Genomic DNA, 23036 nt, shown 5'->3' with positions numbered 1-23036 from the left:
CCCTTTAGTTATATATCAAAAAATGATTTAATTAATTACTTTTTGGTGTTTTTTGAAGCATATGGTGATCTGACCTTAAATAGTTTTTTTTTTTTCTACATGACTAAAGGGATACACGTCCGTTGAGGTAGTTTAAAGTCTATTTTTCATACAAAAATAAAGGGATAAATGCAATCTGGCGTCTTGTGCATGCATATTGACTATTGGTATGCTCTTCTGACAGAACAAAGGCTCTTGTGAGGTGTTGTGAGTGAATCCTGCTGCGGAAGCAGAGCTACAAGTGTCTACAAGTCAGTTTGCCTAAAACTTGCACAGTTTGCGTCTGCAAACAGGGGATAATCTTCTTCTACTATCTACATTTGGCTTCCAAATTGACGAGTCCAACCAGCGCCATCTCTTGGCACTGAGTCCGATGTGGATCGTATCAGCGCATCGGGCCGTATATTGTAAGAACACAGATCCTGTGAACTTTTAAAGCCCGTTGTTTTGTTGTACAGTTTAAGCTGTAGCTTAGTACAAAGATTGAACAATATTGGGCAGTGTATGCCCACCCTTACTGACCAAATCTGGTTCACAGGAGAGGCTGAAAACGAAAAGATCTGCCTCTCATTCTACTCTTAGAAACGTCAGGAACAACCAATAAACCTGGAGTCTGAGAGCTTAGTGCTCTGTTAGCAACAGAGCATCAGATCTCAGACGTATTTGACTGATGGTCACCCAAATAAACTTAAGATCAGCAACCTCCGAGACGTCACTAACCAATGCCAGGCGTGTTCTTTGGTCTCTCTGACATCCGTCTTGGAGTCTAATGCTTCCCATGTGTCGGACAGACGTGGCCGTGACATCGCTGACAATACAGAACTACAAAAAGATGAGAAAAAGGCAAAGAAGATTGAAGAAAGTGAGAAGATCACGGGGCCCAGTGCAAATGGCAGCTCTGCCAAATCAAATCCCATTTATGTTTTCTTTTCAGATTTTACAAAGTCAGTTGGTCCAAAAGAGCTAAAAGAGAAATTAATCCCAGTTGTGTTTTGAGGTTTCAACTCTTTCTGATGGATTCTCTCCACAAAAATGTCATTGTTTAAATGAAAATCATTTCTTCGTTCCCCTTCATTATTCTTTCCACTTTTGAAACCAAGGTTTCTTTAATCTTTCTAACATCAAATGACCCATTCGCAGCTTTGTGGCATCTGGCTGTTGCAGCCACTTGCAAGTATGGAATATGTCAACAGTTTTCTACGCAAATGTAGTTTTTATATTTCTTTTGGTAATAAATTTACATCAGATGTTGATAACAACCCAAGCAATATGAGCACACGGAAAAGTTAAAAAATGTGTAATCAAAGTTTCAGTGTAAGATGAAATGATAAAGTGGAAAATGTAAAACAGTTGAATAAGAGAAAACCTGCATTAAAGTGAACTGTAAGAAGATGGTCACGGCAAGCTGAAGAAGCCCTCAAAGCTGCTTTGAGTCTGTGTAGATAACACCATCTCTACCAGAACAGTGAAATGCTTCCCAAATAATAAACCATGGATCACAAGTGATGTGAAGAAACTGCTCAACGAGAAAAAAAAAGCCTTTAAGAAGGGAGACAGAGAATAAATTAGGAGTATACAGGAACAATTTAAGCCGGGGATATACTGTACAATTTTTTCCCCCTTTTTTGGGCTTTTTCCAGTCGTGCAAAAATGTGTCGATCGGGCTGACTTTCAGCCTCCTTGTGCGTCCTGCATTGTGTATACAGGGGGTAACGAGGGGTGATCAGCCTCTCACGACCACCTCCAAATGACAAATCGTAATATCAGGAGAAAATCAAATATGTTTGAAATTCAGTCGGTCACCATGAGGTGGTTGTGGACAAATCCTGCTGTTGAAGCACTGCGCATGTGCAAACAAGGAAGTTCTTCTTCTTCCAAATTGACAAGTCCGACCCGCGCCATCTCTTTTTGTACCTATTCTCTTTGTTTTTTGGCGGGAGTAGCCTTCTTAGTTTTTAGCATCAGCATTATGTGAATTTCATGTCAATAGAATATTGGAAATCGATTCATTGAGAAGAAATGGTGTATTTTGTCCTAATTTCACCTCATGTCCTTATCTGTTGCTCCTCCATCTTGACCTATTTATTTCTGTCCCTCTTTCCCCACCAGGCCCAGATCCAGCTGGACTGCGGGGAGGACAACATTTGTGTCCCTGACCTTAAACTGGCTGTTATTAGGTGAGAAAATAAAGTCTACATTCTCTCTGTGTACTGATTATTCAAGACCGCTATAAAATGTGTTCAAAGTGAGCTGAACAGTCTGCACAGGGTGCATAATTTTCATTAAGTTTGTATATCATAAAAAAAAAAAACTTACTTATTCAGTAAGAGTATTTTTTATATATCATGAGTCCAAATCAGTGGCAGCTGGGGGAGATTTCTCCAGAGGGGGCTATAAATTCAAAATAAACATTTGCCAAAAACCCATCAAACGTATACTAAGTTATCTCACCAGTATATTTTTTATGAATGCCAACAACAAAAACATTATAAAAACAAAACATAATTTCATTAGAGGTTTACTTTTTGTACATAAATCTTGCTCTTCTGAGGCTTTGTGAAGTCAAATCTGTCTTTTCCATTGTTTAATATTGTGTCACAAACCTAAAAAAAAAAATGATGTAGGCCTACCAGTTTGATAATGGAGAATCTATTTGTCAGCTCTATATTTTCTAATGTATAAAAACTATTTATTTTCTGAGAATGTGTTTATTTACGGGCAACTAGGAAAATTGACAAACATCTGGAAAAAGTACACTATATTATATTATTTCCATGTGAATCCCAGATTTTTTATTCTTCTTTGCCTTTTCTACAAAGGGCTTTAAATCTGTCCTACCTGTCTTTATCCATGCTGGGTCAGATCCTGACATTTGAAAAAGGAGGCAGGAAAGCAGAATAAAGCTTTAACCTCGCAGCATGCAGTTAGCCAAGCCTTCTTGCTAAACCAGGTCTTGGAAAACGATGTTTCTTGCGCCATTTCTCTCTGTCTCTCTCCAATGCGCCTCCAACTCCTGTGACTCGACCTGTCAATCACCCGCAAAACCTCTATGCTTTCGAAAGAGATACTTGAAGCAGGATCTTGCTTAAGGAAAACTCAAAAATCAAACTGATTGTTGCACATGGTATCAACAAGTATACCTCTGGTGCAGTTTGGTGCATGTATACAAATTAAGTTGGAAAATTACCCACATTCAGTTGTAAAGTAAATGTTAAAAAGGTTGTTGTCATATTAAGAAATCAATTGAGATTGTCTTTACAAGAATATTAGCTAATTTGATGCTACCATAGAGAAGAACAAGTGCCACAGCAAGTATTCTCTTCCTGAACTTCTCAAGTGCATTCGGCACCATCCAGCCCTCCCTGCTCAGAGACAAACTGAATAGCATGGGAGTTGACTCCTGCCTGGTAGCATGGATCTCCAGCTACCTCACAGACATGACGTTATGTCAGGCTGAAAGACACCATCTCTGTGGTCAGCAGCACTGGAACCCCTCAGGGCACAATGCTGGCCCCTGTGCTCTTCACCTTATACATCTCGGACTTCTGTTACAACTCTAAGCTGTGTCACATACAGAAGTACGCAGATGACACAGCCCGTGTGAGGTGTATCAGGGACAACAGAGAGGAGGAGTACAGGAGTCTGGTAGGGGACTTTGCCACCTGGTGCCACACCAACCACCTGGAACTCAACATCTCCAAGACAAAGGAGCTGGTCATAGACTTTGGGAGGAACGGACCAAGGTACTACTGGAGGGGGCTGAGGTGGAGGTTGTGGATTCATACAAATACCTTGGGGTGTGGCTGGGACTGGTCAACGCACACCAACCACCTGCACAGGAAGAGAAGGAGCAGGATGGACTTCCTGAGGAGACTGAGGACATTCAACATCTGCAATAAACTGTTGGAAAGTTCTACCAGTCTGTGGTTGCCAATGTCCTCTTCTCCACCGTGGTGTGTTGGGGGAGCAGCACATCCAAGAAAGACACCTCCAGACTGGACAAACTGGTGTGGCAAAGTGGCTCTGTGATTGGCAGGAAGCTGGATCCTCTGGGGACTGTGGCAGAAACAAGGACACTTAACAAACTGCTGGACATTATGAACAATGCCAGCCACCCTCTGCACACTGTCTTCACCACTCAGAGGAGACTGATCAGTGAGAAATTGCTCCTCCCCAAATGCAGGACCAACAGACTGCTGAACTCCTTTGTCCCCCAAGCCATGAAGCTGTAAAACTCTTCACTTTGGGTAAAAAGCAGGTGATAGGAAGATGCAAAACATTACCTATTGTCACTCGTACAATATTCTTCTCTCTCTCTAAGAAATACCACTACTATGTAGCCTGTGTAATTTCTTAGTTTATATATATATATATATATATATATATATATATATATATATATATATATATATATATATATATATATATATATATATATATATATATATATATATATATAATTTTATAAGGTCAGTACATTTCTCCAGTACAAGTGCAATAATCCAAGTCATGTAATATGTAGCCTTCCCTTAGCTCTCTACCGTGCAGATATTATTATATCTAATGGAAAGTCCAAAAAAGTTGAGTTCAAGGCTTTATAGAGTGGACCAAAAACAAAGCCTTGTTTTGGCTTAGAAAACATGCAAATTGAACCAGACAAACAGGTCCGCCCTTTAGTAATGGGGGTCGTTTCGGTTCCTTCTTCTTTACAAAGCCTCAAACTAAATACTATTTCTAACATTTTGAATTGAAAAAGCTTCCTGGATGGGAAGCGAAACGTCTTACAAATTTGAAACCGAGTCCAGTGGTTCTGTTTTTTTTTACTTTTTTGCAATGACCTGGATGAGAATCTTCACCATATCTAAGGGAAACATATTCCAGAACATTACAACTTTTTCCTTTTCATGCATTTTTTGTCCTACAATACGATACATTACAATATTTTTATATTGTCTGTTGTATTTTTATCTTTAACTCTTTGTACTCTATATAAGCTACTTGAACCAGAATTTCCCCGAAGGAGTAATCCCAAGAGATAAATAAAGTTCAATCTAAGTCTAACAAATAATTTCACATCTAAATGAAGTTTTTCTCTAATAATAAGGTTGTGTATTTAGCAGAAGGATTTTCCTGCTCTTGGCACAATCTGATAAGTTAGATAATTAATCACTCTTTGTTTTTCAATGGACACCAGAGGGATATGATCCTCCCCCCCCATCCAGAGAGGAAACACACAGGCTCTGACTTTCTCCTCTCAGGCAGTCAGCTCTGTTATTGGGAGTGTTTTGAATTATATGACCATGTGATTCCTCTTTGCTGCAGCAGTTCTACAAGTTTCCCATGAAAACTCCAAGATTTGCATTAGGAGTCGTTAACTCAAATGATCCAACACGTGCATCAGGACTTTTTCTTTTTTGCTGTAAAACACAGTAGTTCTCTTCTCCGCTGACATTCGTCTAAGATGTGCTGTTTGACATTCAGATTGAACCCAGAGGTTTATCACTCTGCGTTTGTTATGCTTTAACTAGTGCTCTCTATTCACCCTTGTTTTTTTCTCAACAAATGAATTCATTGTGTAACATCTCAGAGGTGGGCTGAAGTTTTCACTCTCAGCATCTGTTGGGAGTTGGTTTTTATGCCATCGATGGTGCTTCCTGTGTACTCTAATTAAAATCATCTGGTTGTTTTACCTAGAAAAGGGTCGCTGCGTCCAGACTGTGCACACGCGCTGGGGGAAGGGAGGACCGGGGGGTTGGAATTAAAGGAGACCCCCAGTTCTTGCCCTGCACTGACCGCTTTGCTCCTTCTGCTGCTGGATGGAAACAGATTTACAGCAGAGCAGCAGACATAGAGGGGGTGCAGTTGGAGGGTGTCGAGAGAATTTATCATAACACTAAAAATATGCTGGCGCTCGTTACTTGGAACATGGGTAATACATGGGGGGTTGGTTTCCTGAAACAAATCAAAGTCGTCAGGTTTGGCTCGGTCGACAGATGTGTCACAGAAAAGGGAAGAGAGAGGCATTGTTTCGAAACAAAGATTTTCATTATCAACTCTTCAGAGATTGTGCTCCTGCCCTTTACTCCTTTTAGATTAATGTATCAATAGTTTATCTTTGTGTCCCTAAACATTTTATCACACCAGTGCTTGAAGATCTCCTGTGTTGTGCTTTGTGTGCCACTCATGTTGCTCCAGCATCATTTTATACAGTTTAATGTTAATGATGTAGCAGATTTTTCCTGGTATGAAATAAACCTCCATGCCACTGGAAGTTTTATTCACAACATTGATTAAATCACTCACTGGTGGGGGGATTTGTTTGTACCTGCACTTAATGATTGAAATAGATTTTCTGTAATCCAATCATTAACTGAAAGGAAATGTGACTATTTGACTCCAAAAATCATTTCAACCAATGGAAGGTCACTTAGACTAAGCCAACATACGGACTCCATATGGATTTTTTTCAGTTCTGGGTGGTGTTAAATGGGCTGGTCTCTAATTATGGCTGTTATATACAGTTTGTCTTTGATCAGATTCAGTTTGCTTTGGAATAATTCAGCTCATGATTATATATAAAACTTTTAACTAACAACATCCAGCATCAAACCTCTCTGGACAAACTTGGTTGTATTACAGAAGTGGACAGCTGTGTCCGAGGCTCATTTCTTACCAACGGCCCCAGGTATAACTGAGCCACAAACAGGCTTGATTACAACGGAACCAGGCTTCGCCTCCGATATATGAGGCACATCTGGGATCCACATGGAAAATAATATCATATAGTGTACTTTTTGTACTGTAGATGTCTGTTAGTTTGCATAGTTGCTCTTAAATAAACAAATTCTCAGAAAATAAATAGGTTTTATATACTAAGAAAGTATAAAGCTGACTAATAGCTTTTCCATTAATAAACGGTACATATTTTTTTTAGGTTTGTGACACAATATTGGACCATGCAAAACATAGATTTGCCTTCACAAAGCCTCAGAAGGTCAAGATGCATGTAAAAAAGTAAACCTGTACATGAAAATATGTTTTGTTTTTATAATTTTGTAATGTTTTTTGTTGTTCGCATTTATATAAATATACTAGTGTGATAACTTACCGTAGTATACGTTTGGTATACATCTAGTTTGAATTTATTGCCCTCCTTGGAGAAAACTCAGCCGGCCACCACTGCATTTACCATTACTAGAGACACAGACAGAACCAGATACAGAATGAAGCAGAGATACAAAAGGCAACTGTAAAAGGTGGCCCTGTCCAGGAAACACACAGCCAGATAAGCGAGCTCCCAGCCAGCTCCCATGTCAGAGGATGAAGAGAGCACATCTAGCCAGTCACAGTGAGGGAAACAGGACTACACTCAAAAACAGGCCGATCTTCAACATCTAGAAACAAAGGTGTTGATGGCAAGAGCACAACGGATATTTCTCTCAAGGATGGAGTCACAGCCAAGCAGGAACAGACCAGATGAATAGAGAAAAAGCAAAGAGAGCAGAACGTTAGAGATTGAACTAACAGATTCTGCAGAGTGGGAGAATAGAGATAGAATGAAGCAGAATGATGAAATAGGGGTCCCTATGTACTCCAGCATTTTAAGCCTATAGCAGCATAACTATAGAGATAGCTCAGGATAACCTGGGAAACTCTAATTATAAAGCTTTATCAAAATGCTATCATCTATCCAGTAACTGAAATTTGGCTCAAACTGATTGGAAAAAAAGGACAATGATCCTAAACCCAATGGGAAATCTGTAACAGAACAACTTTAAGGTTGAATGGTCTGGTCCAAGGTCCAGAACTTAACTCAGAAGCTGAAGAATTTTCCAATAACTATTCTGATAGAGCTGTAATCTCCATGGTGATTTCTAGAACAGCTGTATCTTTCTATTTAAACTGACATTTAGCTACTTGTTGGATGTTTCAATGAATGCTGGTGACACTGGTGTTCTCTCCTCTCCAGTGATAAAACAGAAGTGTACCTGGGAGATGAAAACACCTTGAGCTTGATCTTCAATGCCAGGAATGAGGGAGAGGGCGGGGCTTATGAGGCGGAGCTCTACGTGGTCCTGCCCCCAGAAGCCGACTACAGCGGAATTGCGCGAAACAATGGGGTAACTGTATTTAATCTCTATGTTATCATTCTCAAGCAAAGTGCAAATGATAAATTGTTGGGGTTTTATCACAACAACCAGTAAGATTGCCTGATTTTGCTTGTAAACCAGGTGAAAATGTGTCTAAATCACCATCTAAAGAATAATCACTTTTATTGGTTGTTTTTTTTTTTTTTTTCCTGTGTCATCTCAGAGTCTTTCTCAGCTAACATGCAGCTACGAAGCCCATAACCAGACCCGATATCTTTTGTGCGATCTGGGAAACCCCATGAAGTCTGGTACCAGTGTAAGAACCGGACAAAGTTGCATGTTTTCAGTTTGCCTTTGATATTCCTCCGCTTGTTGATGAATATCTAAGGTTGAAAAAAGAAGCCAGGCTGTCTTGTAAGTTTTCTTTCTGTGTGTAGCTATGGGCCGGCCTTCGATTCACTGTGCCGAGACTGACAGATGAGAATAACGTTGTCCAGTTCCAGCTCCAAATACGAAGGTAGGTTGACACTGTTTGGTGGGATTCATGTTTACTTTGTTTACCCAAATGGGGCTTCCAATGTGATGGCAGTTTCTGGCTCCTGGCTCTCTCAACATGGCAGCTAAAGGCACTTTACAAGGACAACTGGAAAAATTAGCTTCCACCACTTCCAAATCCAGCATCATTGACCCTGCACAGTTAGAAAATACAAATGTTTGCACAATTATTGGGCAACTATTATTGTGCAGTATTATGGTGCAACAAAATTAAAAATGAAAATTTTCCCATTTACCTTCAATCCCTTAAAGTGAGAACAATAAACAGTTCAGAATTTACAAATAAACATAGCTCCATAGCTTAGATCCACAGACATTACTGGACCTTTTTAGAAAGAAAATGATACATATTAAGTGATTAAATATCTACCACAGGAGACTTGTTAAATAAACACTGGGCCATTTTAAATGTAGTTTTAAAATGCATGAAAATACTTGAAGAAACAAATAAAATTCCTTTTTCAATGGGTTGCTGATATTTGTGGAAAATTATTAAAAAAAATATAACCTTTAACCTCTCTGAAAAAAGCTATATTCAATTACATTCAATTCATTTTATTTCGAGAGCCAATTCACAACTCGTGTCATCTTAAGGCACTTTACAGTTCACCAGATCATACAATTAAATTGATTCCAAGTTTTCTATCTAAGGAAAACCAGTTGATTGCATTGACTCATTGACTCGAAGGCAATCCCTCACACTAAGCATGCTTGTAGCGACAGTGGAGAGGAAAAACTCCCTTTTAACAGGAAGAAACCTCCAGCAGAACCAGGCTCAGTGTGAGCGGCCATCTGCTGAGGCAGACTGGGGTTCAAGGAGACAGAAGCAGAGATATAATAGAGAACATAAAAAGGCGGCCCCGTCCAAGAAACACACAGCAAGGTAGACGAGCTCCGAGCCAGCTCCCATGTCAGAGGATGAAGAGAACAGATCCAGCCAGTCACAGTCAGAGAAACAGGACTACACTGGAAAAAAGGCCGATCTCCAACATCTATAAACAAAGATGTTGATGGCAGCAGCACAGCTAAAACATATGATTGTTATTATATCTGTTATTATATCTGTTATGCTCTTCATCACTTTTAGGCAAAGTGATGAAGAGCGATTGTGGAGCGTCTGAAGAGCCGCAGGTTTAGAGTAACTCTTCTTTGCCAAACATCTTTGTTCCATTCAGCTCAAATATGTCTGTTAATCGTTGCAGTAAAAACTTCAATAACTCAGAGAGTAACGAGGTGCTGCTGGAGGTGCAGGTTGCTGCCAAGGCTGCTGTGATCCTGCAGGGGTGAGTCTTCACTACTTCCCCTCCTTTATTTGGCGGGAACGATCAGGACTGCAGCTAAGCTGTGACTGCGGCTCCCTCAGGGTTTCTCGGCCAGACAAAATCATCTTCCCTCCTCCCAACTGGATGGCTCATCCGATTCTAGGGGTGGAGCAGGACGTTGGCCCCGAGCTTCAGCAGGTTTACGAGGTAAGATGTGAGTTATGGCTCTTTTTTTTTTACTGTCCTGTTTCCCACCAGCTATGCTGTTGTTTCAAGGTGTTTAGATATTCTCTGTTCAAACTGTCATCTGTCAGTTGGTGAATAATGGCCCCAGTGTGGTTAGTCAGACAACGTTAGAGGTGAGATGTCCCCTGAGGGCCCGTGGCCACGCTCTGCTCTACCCTGTGGAGGTGATCTCTGTGGGCCCACTCAGCTGCTCCTCAAAAACAACCTTTAATGCACTGAAACTCAAGGTAAGGACACACAAACTAAGTGCTTCAAACAGGAAGTATCAGAATTTGTTTTTGGCACTGAACATGTTTGGATTCAGCTTCAGGCTCCAGCATCTCAAGGTCCTGCTGCCCTAAACTCCACCGCTGAGCATCAGGTCTGGAGGAGGGAGGTGATCAGGGAGCCTCTGGCTGATCAAGGAAACCTGGTGAGACTGAAGGACAATCCTGTAGTAAAGGATGGGTTTGTAGAACAAACACAAAACAGAACTGCAATTCTAGAAAATCTTTTATTATATGTGCAGGAAGAAAAAGAAAGACGAGCTTCCTTTATCATGTTGTGATGTTTTACCTGTAGATTGTGAACATAGGATTACCTAGAACTGAAGTTGTAGTTAATTGATGGATCATTCAAATTGGGGGGTAAAACCAATGAAATGTTCTTATGTGGATGATTGTAACAAAATAATCTAATTCACGATGAGAATGAAATGGTCTTTACTTAGTTGGGACCAATCATTCAGTCTGAAGTGCACAAAGATACACTTTTTGTTACCCATAGTGAAGATTAGCCCAACTGGGAGGCTGTATGTAAAAACAAAGAACATCCATTCATTGAATCCGCTTTCATGGGGGTTTTTCAGACGTTTTTTCTTCCTCTTCATCTGAATTAAACTAAGGTGTCGTACTTTGACTAGACCATTCTGACACCTTTTTGTATCCATTCTGCTGTGTATTTGCTGCCTTGTTTGAATCACTCCTGCTAATTCAACTGGGACACCGTAGCCATCACACAGATGGCCTCGTTTTTAATAATAAGTCATATGGAGGAGTTCCCTCTGGTCTTTATCACTGCAATGAATGAAGTTCCTGTGAGCTTTTCAGCCCTCCTCCATCATCCATCATAGCTGCTACATGTTTTATTCTTGACCATCTTTGGTTCTGTCTCGTCTGTCCAAAAGAAACCATGAAGAACCGCTGTCCTTTATTCCTTCTAGAGAAAAAATATTCACTCCTAGATAAAATATTTCTCAACTTCAAACAATTTATCTGAGTAGAAAAAGCTTGGAACTCCCTAACCTGTCCGCCGTTGTCAAAAAACATTTGATCTTGATAAAATAAGGTTATGTACTACAAGTGTCTGTCCTGACAGTGTTAAATGGTCCTTTTTTAACCTAAATAGAGCTCTAGGATGAGGTGTGAGTCTACCTCCTCAACAGAGCGAGGCTGTCTTAGAATAGAATAGAATAGAACATCCATCTTTTGTCCCACAATGGGGTAATTGTGGTCTTTGAGCGAAGTAAAATAAAAAAGACAAATAAAATACTGTACTCTACAGTATTTTTACAGTATGTACACTGAAGAATAAATAATCAATATACATCTGTGGATATTTTTACAGAAATGGATATTTGAAAATATCAGCAAAACCAGAGATGTGCAAAAACGACAGCAGCATGTTATTTAACCTCTTAACATCCACCTCATTTTGCGAAATTCTCACCTATTTTGCATACCCAAATGGAAAAGCAAATAACTTAGGAACTGTAAGTACATGTGTGATACATTATTTAAAAGCGAACACCTTCTAGTTTCTGAATATATACATAGAAATTGGGTGAGTAAAACACAGCCCAAGCTGCATCAGTGCAAACATGACTATAAGTTTTTTTGTTGTTTCTTTTCTCGCAAATAATATATATTATGAAAAAAAAAATAATAATATATATATATATATACACTCACCGGCCACTTTATTAGGTACCCCATGCTAGTAACGGGTTGGACCCCCTTTTGCCTTCAGAACTGCCTCAATTCTTCGTGGCATTGATCAACAAGGTGCTGGAAGCATTCCTCAGGGAGTTTGGTCCATATTGACATGATGGCATCACACAGTTGACGCAGATTTGTCGGCTGCACATCCATGATGCGAATCTCCCGTTCCACCACATCCCAAAGATGCTCTATTGGATTGAGATCTGGTGACTGTGGAGGCCATTTAAGTACAGTGAACTCATTGTCATGTTCAAGAAACCAGTCTGAGATGATTCCAGCTTTATGACATGGCGCATTATCCTGCTGAAAGTAGCCATCAGAAGTTGGGTACATTGTGGTCATAAAGGGATGGACATGGTCAGCAACAATACTCAGGTAGGCTGTGGCATTGCAACGATGCTCAATTGGTACCAAGGGGCCCAAAGAGTGCCAAGAAAATATTCCCCACACCATGACACCACCACCACCAGCCTGAACCGTTGATACAAGGCAGGATGGATCCATGCTTTCATATTGTAGACGCCAAATTCTGACCCTACCATCCGAATGTGGCAGCAGAAATCGAGACTCATCAGACCAGGCAACGTTTTTCCACCCTTCTATTGTCCAATTTCGATGAGCTTGTGCAAATTGTAGCCTCAGTTTCCTGTTCTTAGCTGAAAGGAGTGGCACCCGATGTGGTCTTCTGCTGCTGTAGCCCATCTGCCTCAAAGTTCGACGTACTGTGCGTTCAGAGATGCTCTTCTGCCCACCTTGGTTGTAACGGGTGCTTATTTGAGTCACTGATGCCCTTCTATCAGCTCGAACCAGTCTGGCCATTCTCCTCTGACCTCTGGCATCAACAAGGCATTTCCGCCCACAGAACTGCCGCTCACTGGATGTTTTTTTCTTTTTCGGACCATTCTCTGTAAACCCTAGAGATGGTTGTGCGTGAAAATCCCAGTAGATCAGCAGTTTCTGAAATACTCAGACCAGCCCTTCTGGCACCAACAATCATGCCACGTTCAAGTCACTCAAATCACCTTTCTTCCCCATACTGATGCCCGGTTTGAACTGCAGGAGATTGTCTTGACCATGTCTACATGCCTAAATGCACTGAGTTGCCGCCATGTGATTGGCTGCTTAGAAATTAAGTGTTAACGAGCAGTTGGACAGGTGTACCTAATAAAGTGGCCGGTGAGTGTATATATATATATATATATATATATATATATATATATATATATATATATATATATATATATATATATATATATTTTAACAGTATCAATAAAGATATGCTGGCTTGTTGTGGCTGCTTTGTCATGTTTACATTTTGACATGCTGCTATATCTGTGTTCATTCTGCTCTGGTGCTCATTGTGTCCATAAAATGAAATTGTTGGTTCAATTGTGGAGAATCTAAGCTTTCTATCTAACATGTCTACATTGGTAAACATTTTAACGGTGTAATTTTTCATGTATTCTCAGTATTCTCAGTTATTAGTTGTAAACGCTTCAAAACTGTGGGTTTTGAGAGATTAGTTGACCAGTACAGAAACTGTGCAAAATCAGCATGAATGTAACAACTTATTGACGTTTTTCGGATCAGTGATGGTTATAAAGTCTTACAGCTGCTGGGAGGAAGGATCTGCGATAACGCTCCTTGGTGCATTTAGGGAGCAGCAGTCTATCACTGAAGTGTTTCCAGTCTCCGGTTTCTTGTAATTCCTCAAAGCTTCACACCAAATGCACTATCAGCAGGAGGAGGAGATGTTTGTTTATTTTCCTGTTGGTTCATAATGACCAGTATACTGCAGATTGACCCTCAAATGGTTTTAGTGGCCATCAGTTTCCTGTCCATTGATGACACATTGATCCCTGCCTTTCAGTCTTCCTTCTTCTCTCAGGATGTTCATTAATCTCACAGACTAACGTAAAAAGTTCAGTCCTAAACTTTAGGGTGCTTCTGTTTACACAGATACATGGCCAAACCAGATTAACCCGATTATATCCTAGAGACGTTTCCGGCCTCTGCTCAAAAGGTTTAAATCCTAATGAGGTTATTTCTTTGCTGAGAGGAAAGGAGAGCAGAAAGGATGAGCCCCGGTTAACGTCTCCAGCTGTCAGCTGTAATTGTTTATGAAAATAACTGTATCAGTTCAGGGATGATTTACAGTCATCCTGGTGCGACTTGCGTCAATGAGGGGAATGTTTAAGATCTGATCTTAGCTGGTATTTACATTCAGCCTGTTGAAATGAGACGATCGGGCCGCATGAAGATCCTTCCTGTTTATTGGTCTCCCACCATTTTAAAGGATGAATGTTTGTTCCAATTCTGGAAGCATCTCTAACTGAAGGACTGTGGAGATCTGCCTCTACAGCATCTACAGCGATGCCTTGCAAAGCTTAATAAACCCATAAAACTGTTTAATGTGCTTTCCTGTTATGAAAACAAACTTCAGTTTATTTTAGATGAATAGAATTCAGCAGAAAATTCTGAAGTGGAAGAAAAATTCGATTTGGTTCAGTTTTCCTAGTAGTTGGGTTTGTGGCAGTAACTTTAACCCCAGTCTAGTCCTTTAGTAAAGACGTTAATGTTTGCTCTGTATCTCTGACCTTGTTGATTGGGGTAGGATAAAAATGTAAACATAGGTGTCTTAATTTGTACACACCTGGATAAATTGTTGGTACAGCTCGTTCAATGAAAGAAAAAAACTCCCAATGGCCACAGAAATAACTTGACATCTGCCAAAAGTGATAATAAATACAATTTAAATGAAAATTAACAAATGAAAGTCAGATGCTGCTTCTGAAACAGGACCACACTAAAATGATGGTGCCGTTAACTTAATATTTGGTTGCCCAACATTTTAAGGCAATCATATGATTCCTATAACTGTCAGTGAGGTTTCTGCTCCTCTCAGCAGGTATTTTGGCCCACTCCTCATGATCAAACTGCTCCAATTGTCTCAGTTTGAAGGGAGCCTTTTCCAGACATTATGTTTCAGCTTCTTTCAAAGATGCTTAATAGGATTAAAGTGAAAGCTCATAGATGACCTCTTCAGAATAGTCTAATGTTTTGCCATTGTTTGCTGTTTCTAGCTGTCTGTTTTGGGTCATTATTCTGTTTAAAACCAATGACCTGCTGCTGAGACCAAGCTTTCTGACACTGCAGAACATTTTCCTCTTGAATCCCCTAATAGTCTTGAGATTTCATTGTAACCTGCAGAGATTTAGACACCCTGTGCATTGAAGTACAACAGCCCAGAGGATAACAGAGCCTCCTCCATGTTTCACAGTAGTGACAGTGTTCTTTTCTTGATATGCTTATTTTTTATATCTGTGAGCTGGTCTGCCTTAGCAGTCGCTTGGGATGTTACCATCCAAAAACAATGGCTGTTATTAGCCATTACCAAGCCCATAGAAAGTCTTCAGATTGTGCCTTCTACCTACCAGTAGTCTCAGAAAGTTATCATTGAATTGGGGAGGGGTGGCCTAGTGGTTAACGCAATTGTCATGGAATCCTGAGGTTTTGTGTTAAAGCCCCACTCCCACGCAAGTAAGACCCTTAACGTCCAAACTGCTCCCCGGGCACCACTCCCACTCTGGGCCCCACTCCCACTCTGGGTCCCTGAGCAAGACCCTTATTGTCCAAACTGCTCCCCGGGCGCGGCACAATGGCAGCCCACCCCTTCGGATTTAAAACGGAAGAATTCAGTTTGTTGCTTTGTAAAGCTGATAAAACAAACAAAAAAAACAAACGCTGGAATGAATCCTAACCGTAAGGTAATTCCTTTTTTACCCGCAGAAGTAATTAATCTATTTATGTGTAATCTGAACATAATTTTAGTAGTTCTTCATCTATTATAAAAAACAGAGTTAATCGACATGTCGCTCAAATGGAACAACCCCTCCGAAAAAGGTGTAGTATCCTGTCAACTGAGTTGTTTTTTAAACACCACATTAAACCTGTGTGACTGAAAGATTTGGAATTCATTCGAAGTAAAGCTTGAAAATGCATTTGTTTTTTTTTTTAAACGAGCTGATGTAGTTGAAGTAGATTAAAATGCATAAAGTAGGTTAATAGAAAGTTAAAGTTTTAGAAGTGTCCGAAGTGGCTTTTATCAATGATAATCTGCATATTATCAGCCTTAAGAAACCTACCAGAAAGTAGAGGAGGCACAATCTGAAGCCATTTTATGGGACTGATGTCTGCTAATAACGCCCATTTAAAGGTTGATCACATCCGAACCAGTTTGACGGATTCTCCTTGAATTTGAACGTCACCTTTAATCTCTTCTCCCTTCATAGAGATGTGCCTTAGCAAGAAGCTACATTTTTTTCCTCATCTGCCCATACAGAATTCTCCCGGAAGCATTGTGTCTTATCAACATTTAGTTTGGCAAACTCCAGTCTGGCTTTTTTATGATTTGTTTCAATCAATGGTTCCTTCTTTGTCGTCTCGCATTAAGTCCACTTTGGTTCAAACAACAACGGATGTTTCATCTGACTCTGATGCTCCTAAAGCTTTAAGTTCCTTCATTCTCTTTAGAAGGTTTTCTTGGCGCTTTTGTTTCCATTTATATTGTCCTTCTTTTGGATTTGTCATCAATTCTTTAGGGGTAAAGTGAAGGGAAATTGCAAAAAGCATTTGAATATGCAGAATGAAAAAGGAATTTTCTTTTCAAATGTTTAACTAGAAAAAATATTTATCATTAGATTAATGATTGTGTTTTTAAATCTCCGTTTAGAAATACGATGTAAGGATTACATTTTCAAATTACAGTATTTCAAATACCATAATAGTACTCTTTTATTTAAAATTTGCAATTCAAAACTCCTGCCATATAGAATGTTTAAATCTATGATTTTAATGTTTTTCACTCCAGGTCTTTCATACCTGCAAAAAAAAGTTGTTTTTTTATTGTGGACTCTGTCATCCTGCAGACATGCAGCTCAGTGGAATGCTGGATGCTCCGCTGTGATGTTGACCGGCTGGAGAAAGGAAGCAGCGTCATCCTGACTGTACGCTCCAGAATCTGGGCTGAAACCTTCATGGAGGTGAGTCTGGTTGGCCTACACGAGCCTGCAGTACATATTTCCCATCATTTTTACATGTAGTTCAGGTCAGCAGTGACAGTGCAGCAAAACCAACGCAGCTTCATTCCATCTGCCTTCTCACACCGCCCCCTAGTGGACAATATATAATCTTTTATTCTGCAGTGATTAAAGAAGATCAGTTTCATGAAGACTAAGACTAGATCTCATTGACTTCCTGTTGTAAATTTGCACTGTGCTTCATGTCATCCCTTATCTGTTCGTCTGCAGCGCCCGTACAAGCAGCACGTTCTGGAATGTTCTGTTCACTATGAAGTCAAAAAGATGCCATATTCCATACTTCCCAAATCAAAGCCATCCGGATCAAACAAGGTAACTTCCTAAAGTTTAACACTGAACTTGGCCGCTGCTCGAAATGTATGGAGTGAATTTTGGTTCAAACTTAAATTTTTGCTGTACAGAAATTAAAGTTTGAATACTTAAATGATAAAAAAGGTGTAAGAGTAGCTTATTTTTTTTCACAGATTTTTGTTTTCTGTTTTTTATACATATACATATATATACCAACATTGGTAATGGTCATCTGCACGATTGATTTTCCTAGGCTTGAAATGAAGAGAGTGTGATCTGTAAAATCTAATTCCATATGTAAAGCTCAATAAAAAATTGGAAAGATTTGGAAAAAAAAATAGAATAAAAAATATAAAATCTGCAAGAATATTGAAAAGGAAGTTTAGAAATGTAATGCTTTCTCTTACAGTACATCAATAACCATGTAATAACATGGTAATAACATTTCAGGTTAAACTATGTTACTAGGTAACAACAAAACCTTTATGGAGAATTGAACTGAATTTTAGGAAGACCAGATAAAGTTATACTTCTTAGATTTCAAACAGTTATTAACAAGTAACTCAGTCATTTCACTGACAGCAATAAATTCATGTATTATTGTCTACTAAAATGCAGTGTATTACTTGGCATATAACAGAAAACCAAACCTAGAAGACAACAAGCCAATCTTCTGAACTGAACTCTTATTTATCAGTAACTTGAGTTAAGTTTTATAATGCTATATTGTAAGCCATTGGTACGTGGTGGCCAATAAAACAAACCGTTATGTGCTAACCTATTGGTAATCACCCACCAAGGTCTTCATCATAACATAGTAACATACAATTCTAATAACTGCATGCAGGTAATTATTTTGGTGTAATTACCAAATACAATGTTCTAGTTACCAAGTAACATAGTGCTGATGAAGATTCTCAGTCATCCAGGTCATAGTCATTCCATAAAAGTTCAAAAAATATCCACTGGACTTGGTTTTCTTTTACTTAACAAGTAATATTGTCATGAACCGCGGACAGATGGACCCAGTATTCAAGGAGAGATAGTCAGTAGGAAAGTTCAAAACGTTTATTAAATAAATAAAACAAAACAAAAGCGGAGCTGTGGCTCGCGGACACTGCAGGCAGGGGGGCGGGGCACCGCCCAATCTCAGACACTCTAGGGGGAGAAACACAGGTAAGTGACCACGATCAACTGATAGAAGATTATCTGTGTTGGTCACTTACCTGGTTTAACAGTCTAGACCACGAATGTCCCCAGTGCTGCAGTCCCAGAGGTGATGCTGGAAGCCAATCCTGGTGAGGGATCCAGAACAGACAGGAACAGGCAGAATCCAGATCAGGCAGGATCCAGACTTCCAGGCATCCACAGGCTCCCAGGAGGGTTCAGAGTCTGACTGGGACCAGAAGCATGACCGGGTGGTCACGCACAGGAGCAGACAGGATCAGGTGCAGACAGGCAGGCATAGTGGAAGAGGGTAGCCAAGACAGGACGTAGGAACCGGAACTTGAAGCAGGACTTTAAACTGGTCTCCTCCCTGGAGCCAGGCTTACTTTGATAAAAACTGAACCTCCCCCATATTGAGCCAAAGACCCAGAGGACTCCGCAGGGGAGGAACAGTGGACAGTCAGGAGACAAGACAAACACTAAAACCCTCTGTCCACTGGCCGCCAGGATCCAGGACATGAACCATCAAATCAAAGTGAACAGACAGACTAACAAAAAGACAAGCAATGATCTGGCCCTGAATGCTCAGGCTGAACTGAATATAAACTAGAGGAAACAGGTGAGAGGAATAAATTATAATGAGGCAGGGAAGGAAAAACAACAGGTGAAAGGAATGACTAATTAAGGGAGAGCAAACAGGCCAGATCATGACAAATATAGTGTGACTTGCTAAGTGATTACCATGTTTCTACATGGTTATTGATGAATTGTAAAAGAAAGTGTTACCCTTAGTAACCTCCATGTCCAATAGAAATGCTTCATTGTTCTTAAATTTAGAAGAAAGCCTGCCCAAGAAGCAAAGAGAACATGATCTGTAAAAAATATATAAATTATATATACATTTTTCTCACTCCATATTAGTTGTTCCACTGTAAACGTGAACATGAGTGCAAGGTGTGACAGCTGTGCTGTATCACTGTTGTCCAGGTGGTGGCGTCTGTGATATGGAGTAGGCCAGACAACCAGTTCTCCATTCCAGTGTGGATCATCATCCTGGCTGTTTTAGTTGGCCTGATGCTGCTGGCAGTGCTGATATATCTGCTGTACAAGGTGAAAATTGGAATGATGAAGGAAACACATCCCATTATAAGAATCCTCTGATCTGAGGAAAATTATGCTTTTTGCTTTTGGTCCATGTTTGGTAAAATAACATTTTCAAAATTTTAAAATGAAATTTAAGAAAATGAAATCTAGAAAAAAAACTCTGAAAATGTTTTTTCTGAGATTTTGTTTTATATATATATATACATATATATAGATATATCTCTATCTATCTATATATATATATATATATATATATATATATATATATATATATATATATATATATATATATATATATATATATATTAGTGCTGTCAAAATTATCGCGTTATTATCGCGTTAACGCGAGGCCATTTTAACGGCGATAATTTTTTTAACGTGAGATTAACGCTATGTGGTTTTATGGTACAATTTTCCAAGTACATCCCGCTGCAGCCTGCGAGAAGGCGGGGCTATTTTCCCCCAGTGTATGCATTTTCCATAGGCTTCAAGAGCGGAGCTCCTCAAGGAAAAAAGACGCTCATACACTGGGTGACGCTAGTGCCTTTTCTTTAAGCCCCACCACCAACAAACAAGTTGAGTATCTGGTAACTAGTAGCAACCTGAAATACGCTGAGAAAACAGATTACTGAGGTGAAATGGAATCTGCTACGGCACTCTTGCTGTCTGTGTACGCCACAGGTCAGTATCGTGTGTGTGTGTTGGTGGGTGTGTCTGTGTGTGGGTGGGTGGGTGGGTGTGTGATCTCATTTTTGTTAAGAGGCTGAAAAGTAACTTTCTAGAGCATAGACTACCTCCATCTAGTGATGTCGGTCTACTGATTTTGATGTATTGATTGAAAATTGTTCATTATTATCTTGGTTAATTAACATCTAATGTTAACTGTACTACATTTTATAGCAGTAGGGTAAAATGCTTGTCTTTGTTCAAAAGACTGTACTAACTGTAAAGACTGTCTTTTACATCAGCCTGTTTTCAGGGCCTTTTTTTTGGCTACATATTTGTTATTTTTTGCTACATGCCTCCCCATCTTCTTGCCATATGTTTCTATGGCATAAATCAGTGTCTGTGACCTGTTTTCATTTTAAAAAAAGAACATTGGCACAAACCTAGCCTGTATGTATTTTTTGTATGTCATCGAGAGTATTTAAATGATTTTCAATCAGAAAAAAAATTTGCGATTAAAATGCGATTAATCTCGAGTTAACTCAGGCATTGATGCGATTAATCGCGATTAAAAAAATTTAATCGATTGACAGCACTAATATATATATATATATATATATATATATATATATATATATATATATATATATATATATATATATATATATATAATTTATATATAATTTTTTCCCCAAATTAAAAACCAGTAAAAACAAGAAAAGATAAAATAAAATTAAAAAAACAACCAGTAAAAAAAATAATAATAATAAATATAGAATCAAGGAAAAAAGCTAGCCTTTCTTTAAAATTAAAATGTTTTTCTATGTTTCATTTCTGGATTGATTTTTTTTTTTATCTCAACGAGAGAACAACGAGATTTTCTTAATGGAAAAACATCCCTGAACCAAAGGATGGACATTACGCTGCAGAGAGCATCAGCTTCATGACGAGCCTAATTTTATGAACAAAGATACTTTGGAAGGAAATGTCTCAGTCTTTATTCACACTGCATGTGAAGCTCAATTCAGATTTTTCATTTTGTATGGTCGTTCAGACTTCTACTTATCATAAATGCAGTCATCATCAGACCCCAATCTAATCGTTTCTCAGCCTCTATGTGAACTTCAAGCATAGGAGGACAGCACAGCTCACTGATCACAGAAGTAATAAGTTTTCGTCGCCTTTATATATTGTTATAAGTTCTTCAACAATGGGAGCTGACTATATGATGATCTTATCATAATGGGACAAAGAAATGTAGGAGGAGTAGGCAAAGCAATGCAATTCTACTTATATAGCACAGTTCAGTACAAACAAAATTCAAAGTACTTCACATGAATTAATGAAATAGAAGAAAAATTAAAGCAGAATAAAGACAAAAACATGATTGAAGCAAATCAACTAGTTGGAGCACAACCTTAAACTAATGATACCTGAGTTGACAGTTAAACTCCAACAGTCAAAGGCAGCTCTAAACAAATTGTTTTTTAACTTTGACCTCAAAGAATCTCAGGCTTTCAGCACTTTTCCAGTATTCTGGAAGTTTGTTCTAGATAAGTGGAGCATAGGAACTAAATGCTGCTTCTCCATGTTTGGTTCTCTAGCAGTATATGGCCATTCTGATAAAAAAAAAAAAAATCTAAAGATAAAAGTTGGATAGGAGTCACATTTGGCAGGTTTGGATTGCAATCACCTGCATTTTGAACGTATCGAAATGCATCACATTGACTTAGAGATAATAAACATTGAAATATAGAAAGGCGTTCTCAGTGTTTACATCAACTTTCTTTTTAAATGGAAAAATAATTTAAAAATAAAGTTGATGTAAACATAAAAGTTTTGTCTGATGAAAAAAAAACATTGAAATAATTCAACTTCCTAGGCGTTAGCTTAGGTCCTATATGTGGTTTTTCCTAGCTTGTCAACTCTATGAAGTGAATTTTGGTCCATTATTGTTGATGTAAAAAAAACATGTTTTGTAAATGGATATTGGAAAGAAAAAATACAATCCAGGAATGAATGTTTTGAGAGTAGTATTGTTTTCAAAAAATGTTCTTTTTGAGTTTTAAAATTGCAAAATATAAAATTTGTAAAAAAAAAAAAAGAAGAAAAATGAAGAAATAACAATAAAAAAAAATGTAAGAAAACAGCAAAGTTACTCCCAAAGCTTTTTATTGACAAAAATATTTTTCAAAATGTAATTTCTGGGTTTTGTTCCTTAAATTTCAATTCAAGAACAATGGAACAAAATTCACTCCAGAAAGTTATATTTTAAAATCACAGTTCTGAATGCGTTTTGGTCCTGGGAGTCTAACCAGAGATAGGTTGCAAATTAGCTTAGCTAAAAACCTGCACACTGAGCATCTATTTCTTAACGACACAATGTTGGCTATACATGTTTTTTGTCTAATATAAGGTGCTATATTCAAATTCATACTCTTTACTAAACAGCATAAACATTAATAGTTTCTCCTTGCTGTTAAATAGGCTTTAAGCACGTTCCAAGATGGCGCTTTGCATGCAGCAGCCTAAGTCGTC

General features: G+C 38.8%; 1 protein-coding gene across 1 annotated transcript in view; it reads left to right on the top strand.

Annotated features, from left to right (window-relative positions):
• LOC119791452 (integrin alpha-5-like) overlaps window positions 1-23036 on the top strand; it is a 112272-nt gene that overhangs the window by 79816 nt on the left and 9420 nt on the right. The window contains exons 19-29 of the mRNA XM_038297559.1: window positions 2149-2216; window positions 8009-8159; window positions 8353-8445; window positions 8567-8646; window positions 9887-9967; window positions 10048-10153; window positions 10261-10419; window positions 10497-10604; window positions 17100-17213; window positions 17481-17582; window positions 19716-19838. Coding sequence (XP_038153487.1) covers window positions 2149-2216; window positions 8009-8159; window positions 8353-8445; window positions 8567-8646; window positions 9887-9967; window positions 10048-10153; window positions 10261-10419; window positions 10497-10604; window positions 17100-17213; window positions 17481-17582; window positions 19716-19838 — 1185 coding nt within the window. The remainder of the gene's footprint in view (window positions 1-2148; window positions 2217-8008; window positions 8160-8352; window positions 8446-8566; window positions 8647-9886; window positions 9968-10047; window positions 10154-10260; window positions 10420-10496; window positions 10605-17099; window positions 17214-17480; window positions 17583-19715; window positions 19839-23036) is intronic.

The sequence above is a fragment of the Cyprinodon tularosa genome, unplaced genomic scaffold (assembly GCF_016077235.1).
Source record: "Cyprinodon tularosa strain WSP-4 unplaced genomic scaffold, ASM1607723v1 ctg390, whole genome shotgun sequence".
Lineage (NCBI taxonomy): Eukaryota > Metazoa > Chordata > Actinopteri > Cyprinodontiformes > Cyprinodontidae > Cyprinodon > Cyprinodon tularosa.
Note: the sequence above shows the minus strand (reverse complement) of the source record. Positions and strands in the feature narration are given on the sequence as shown.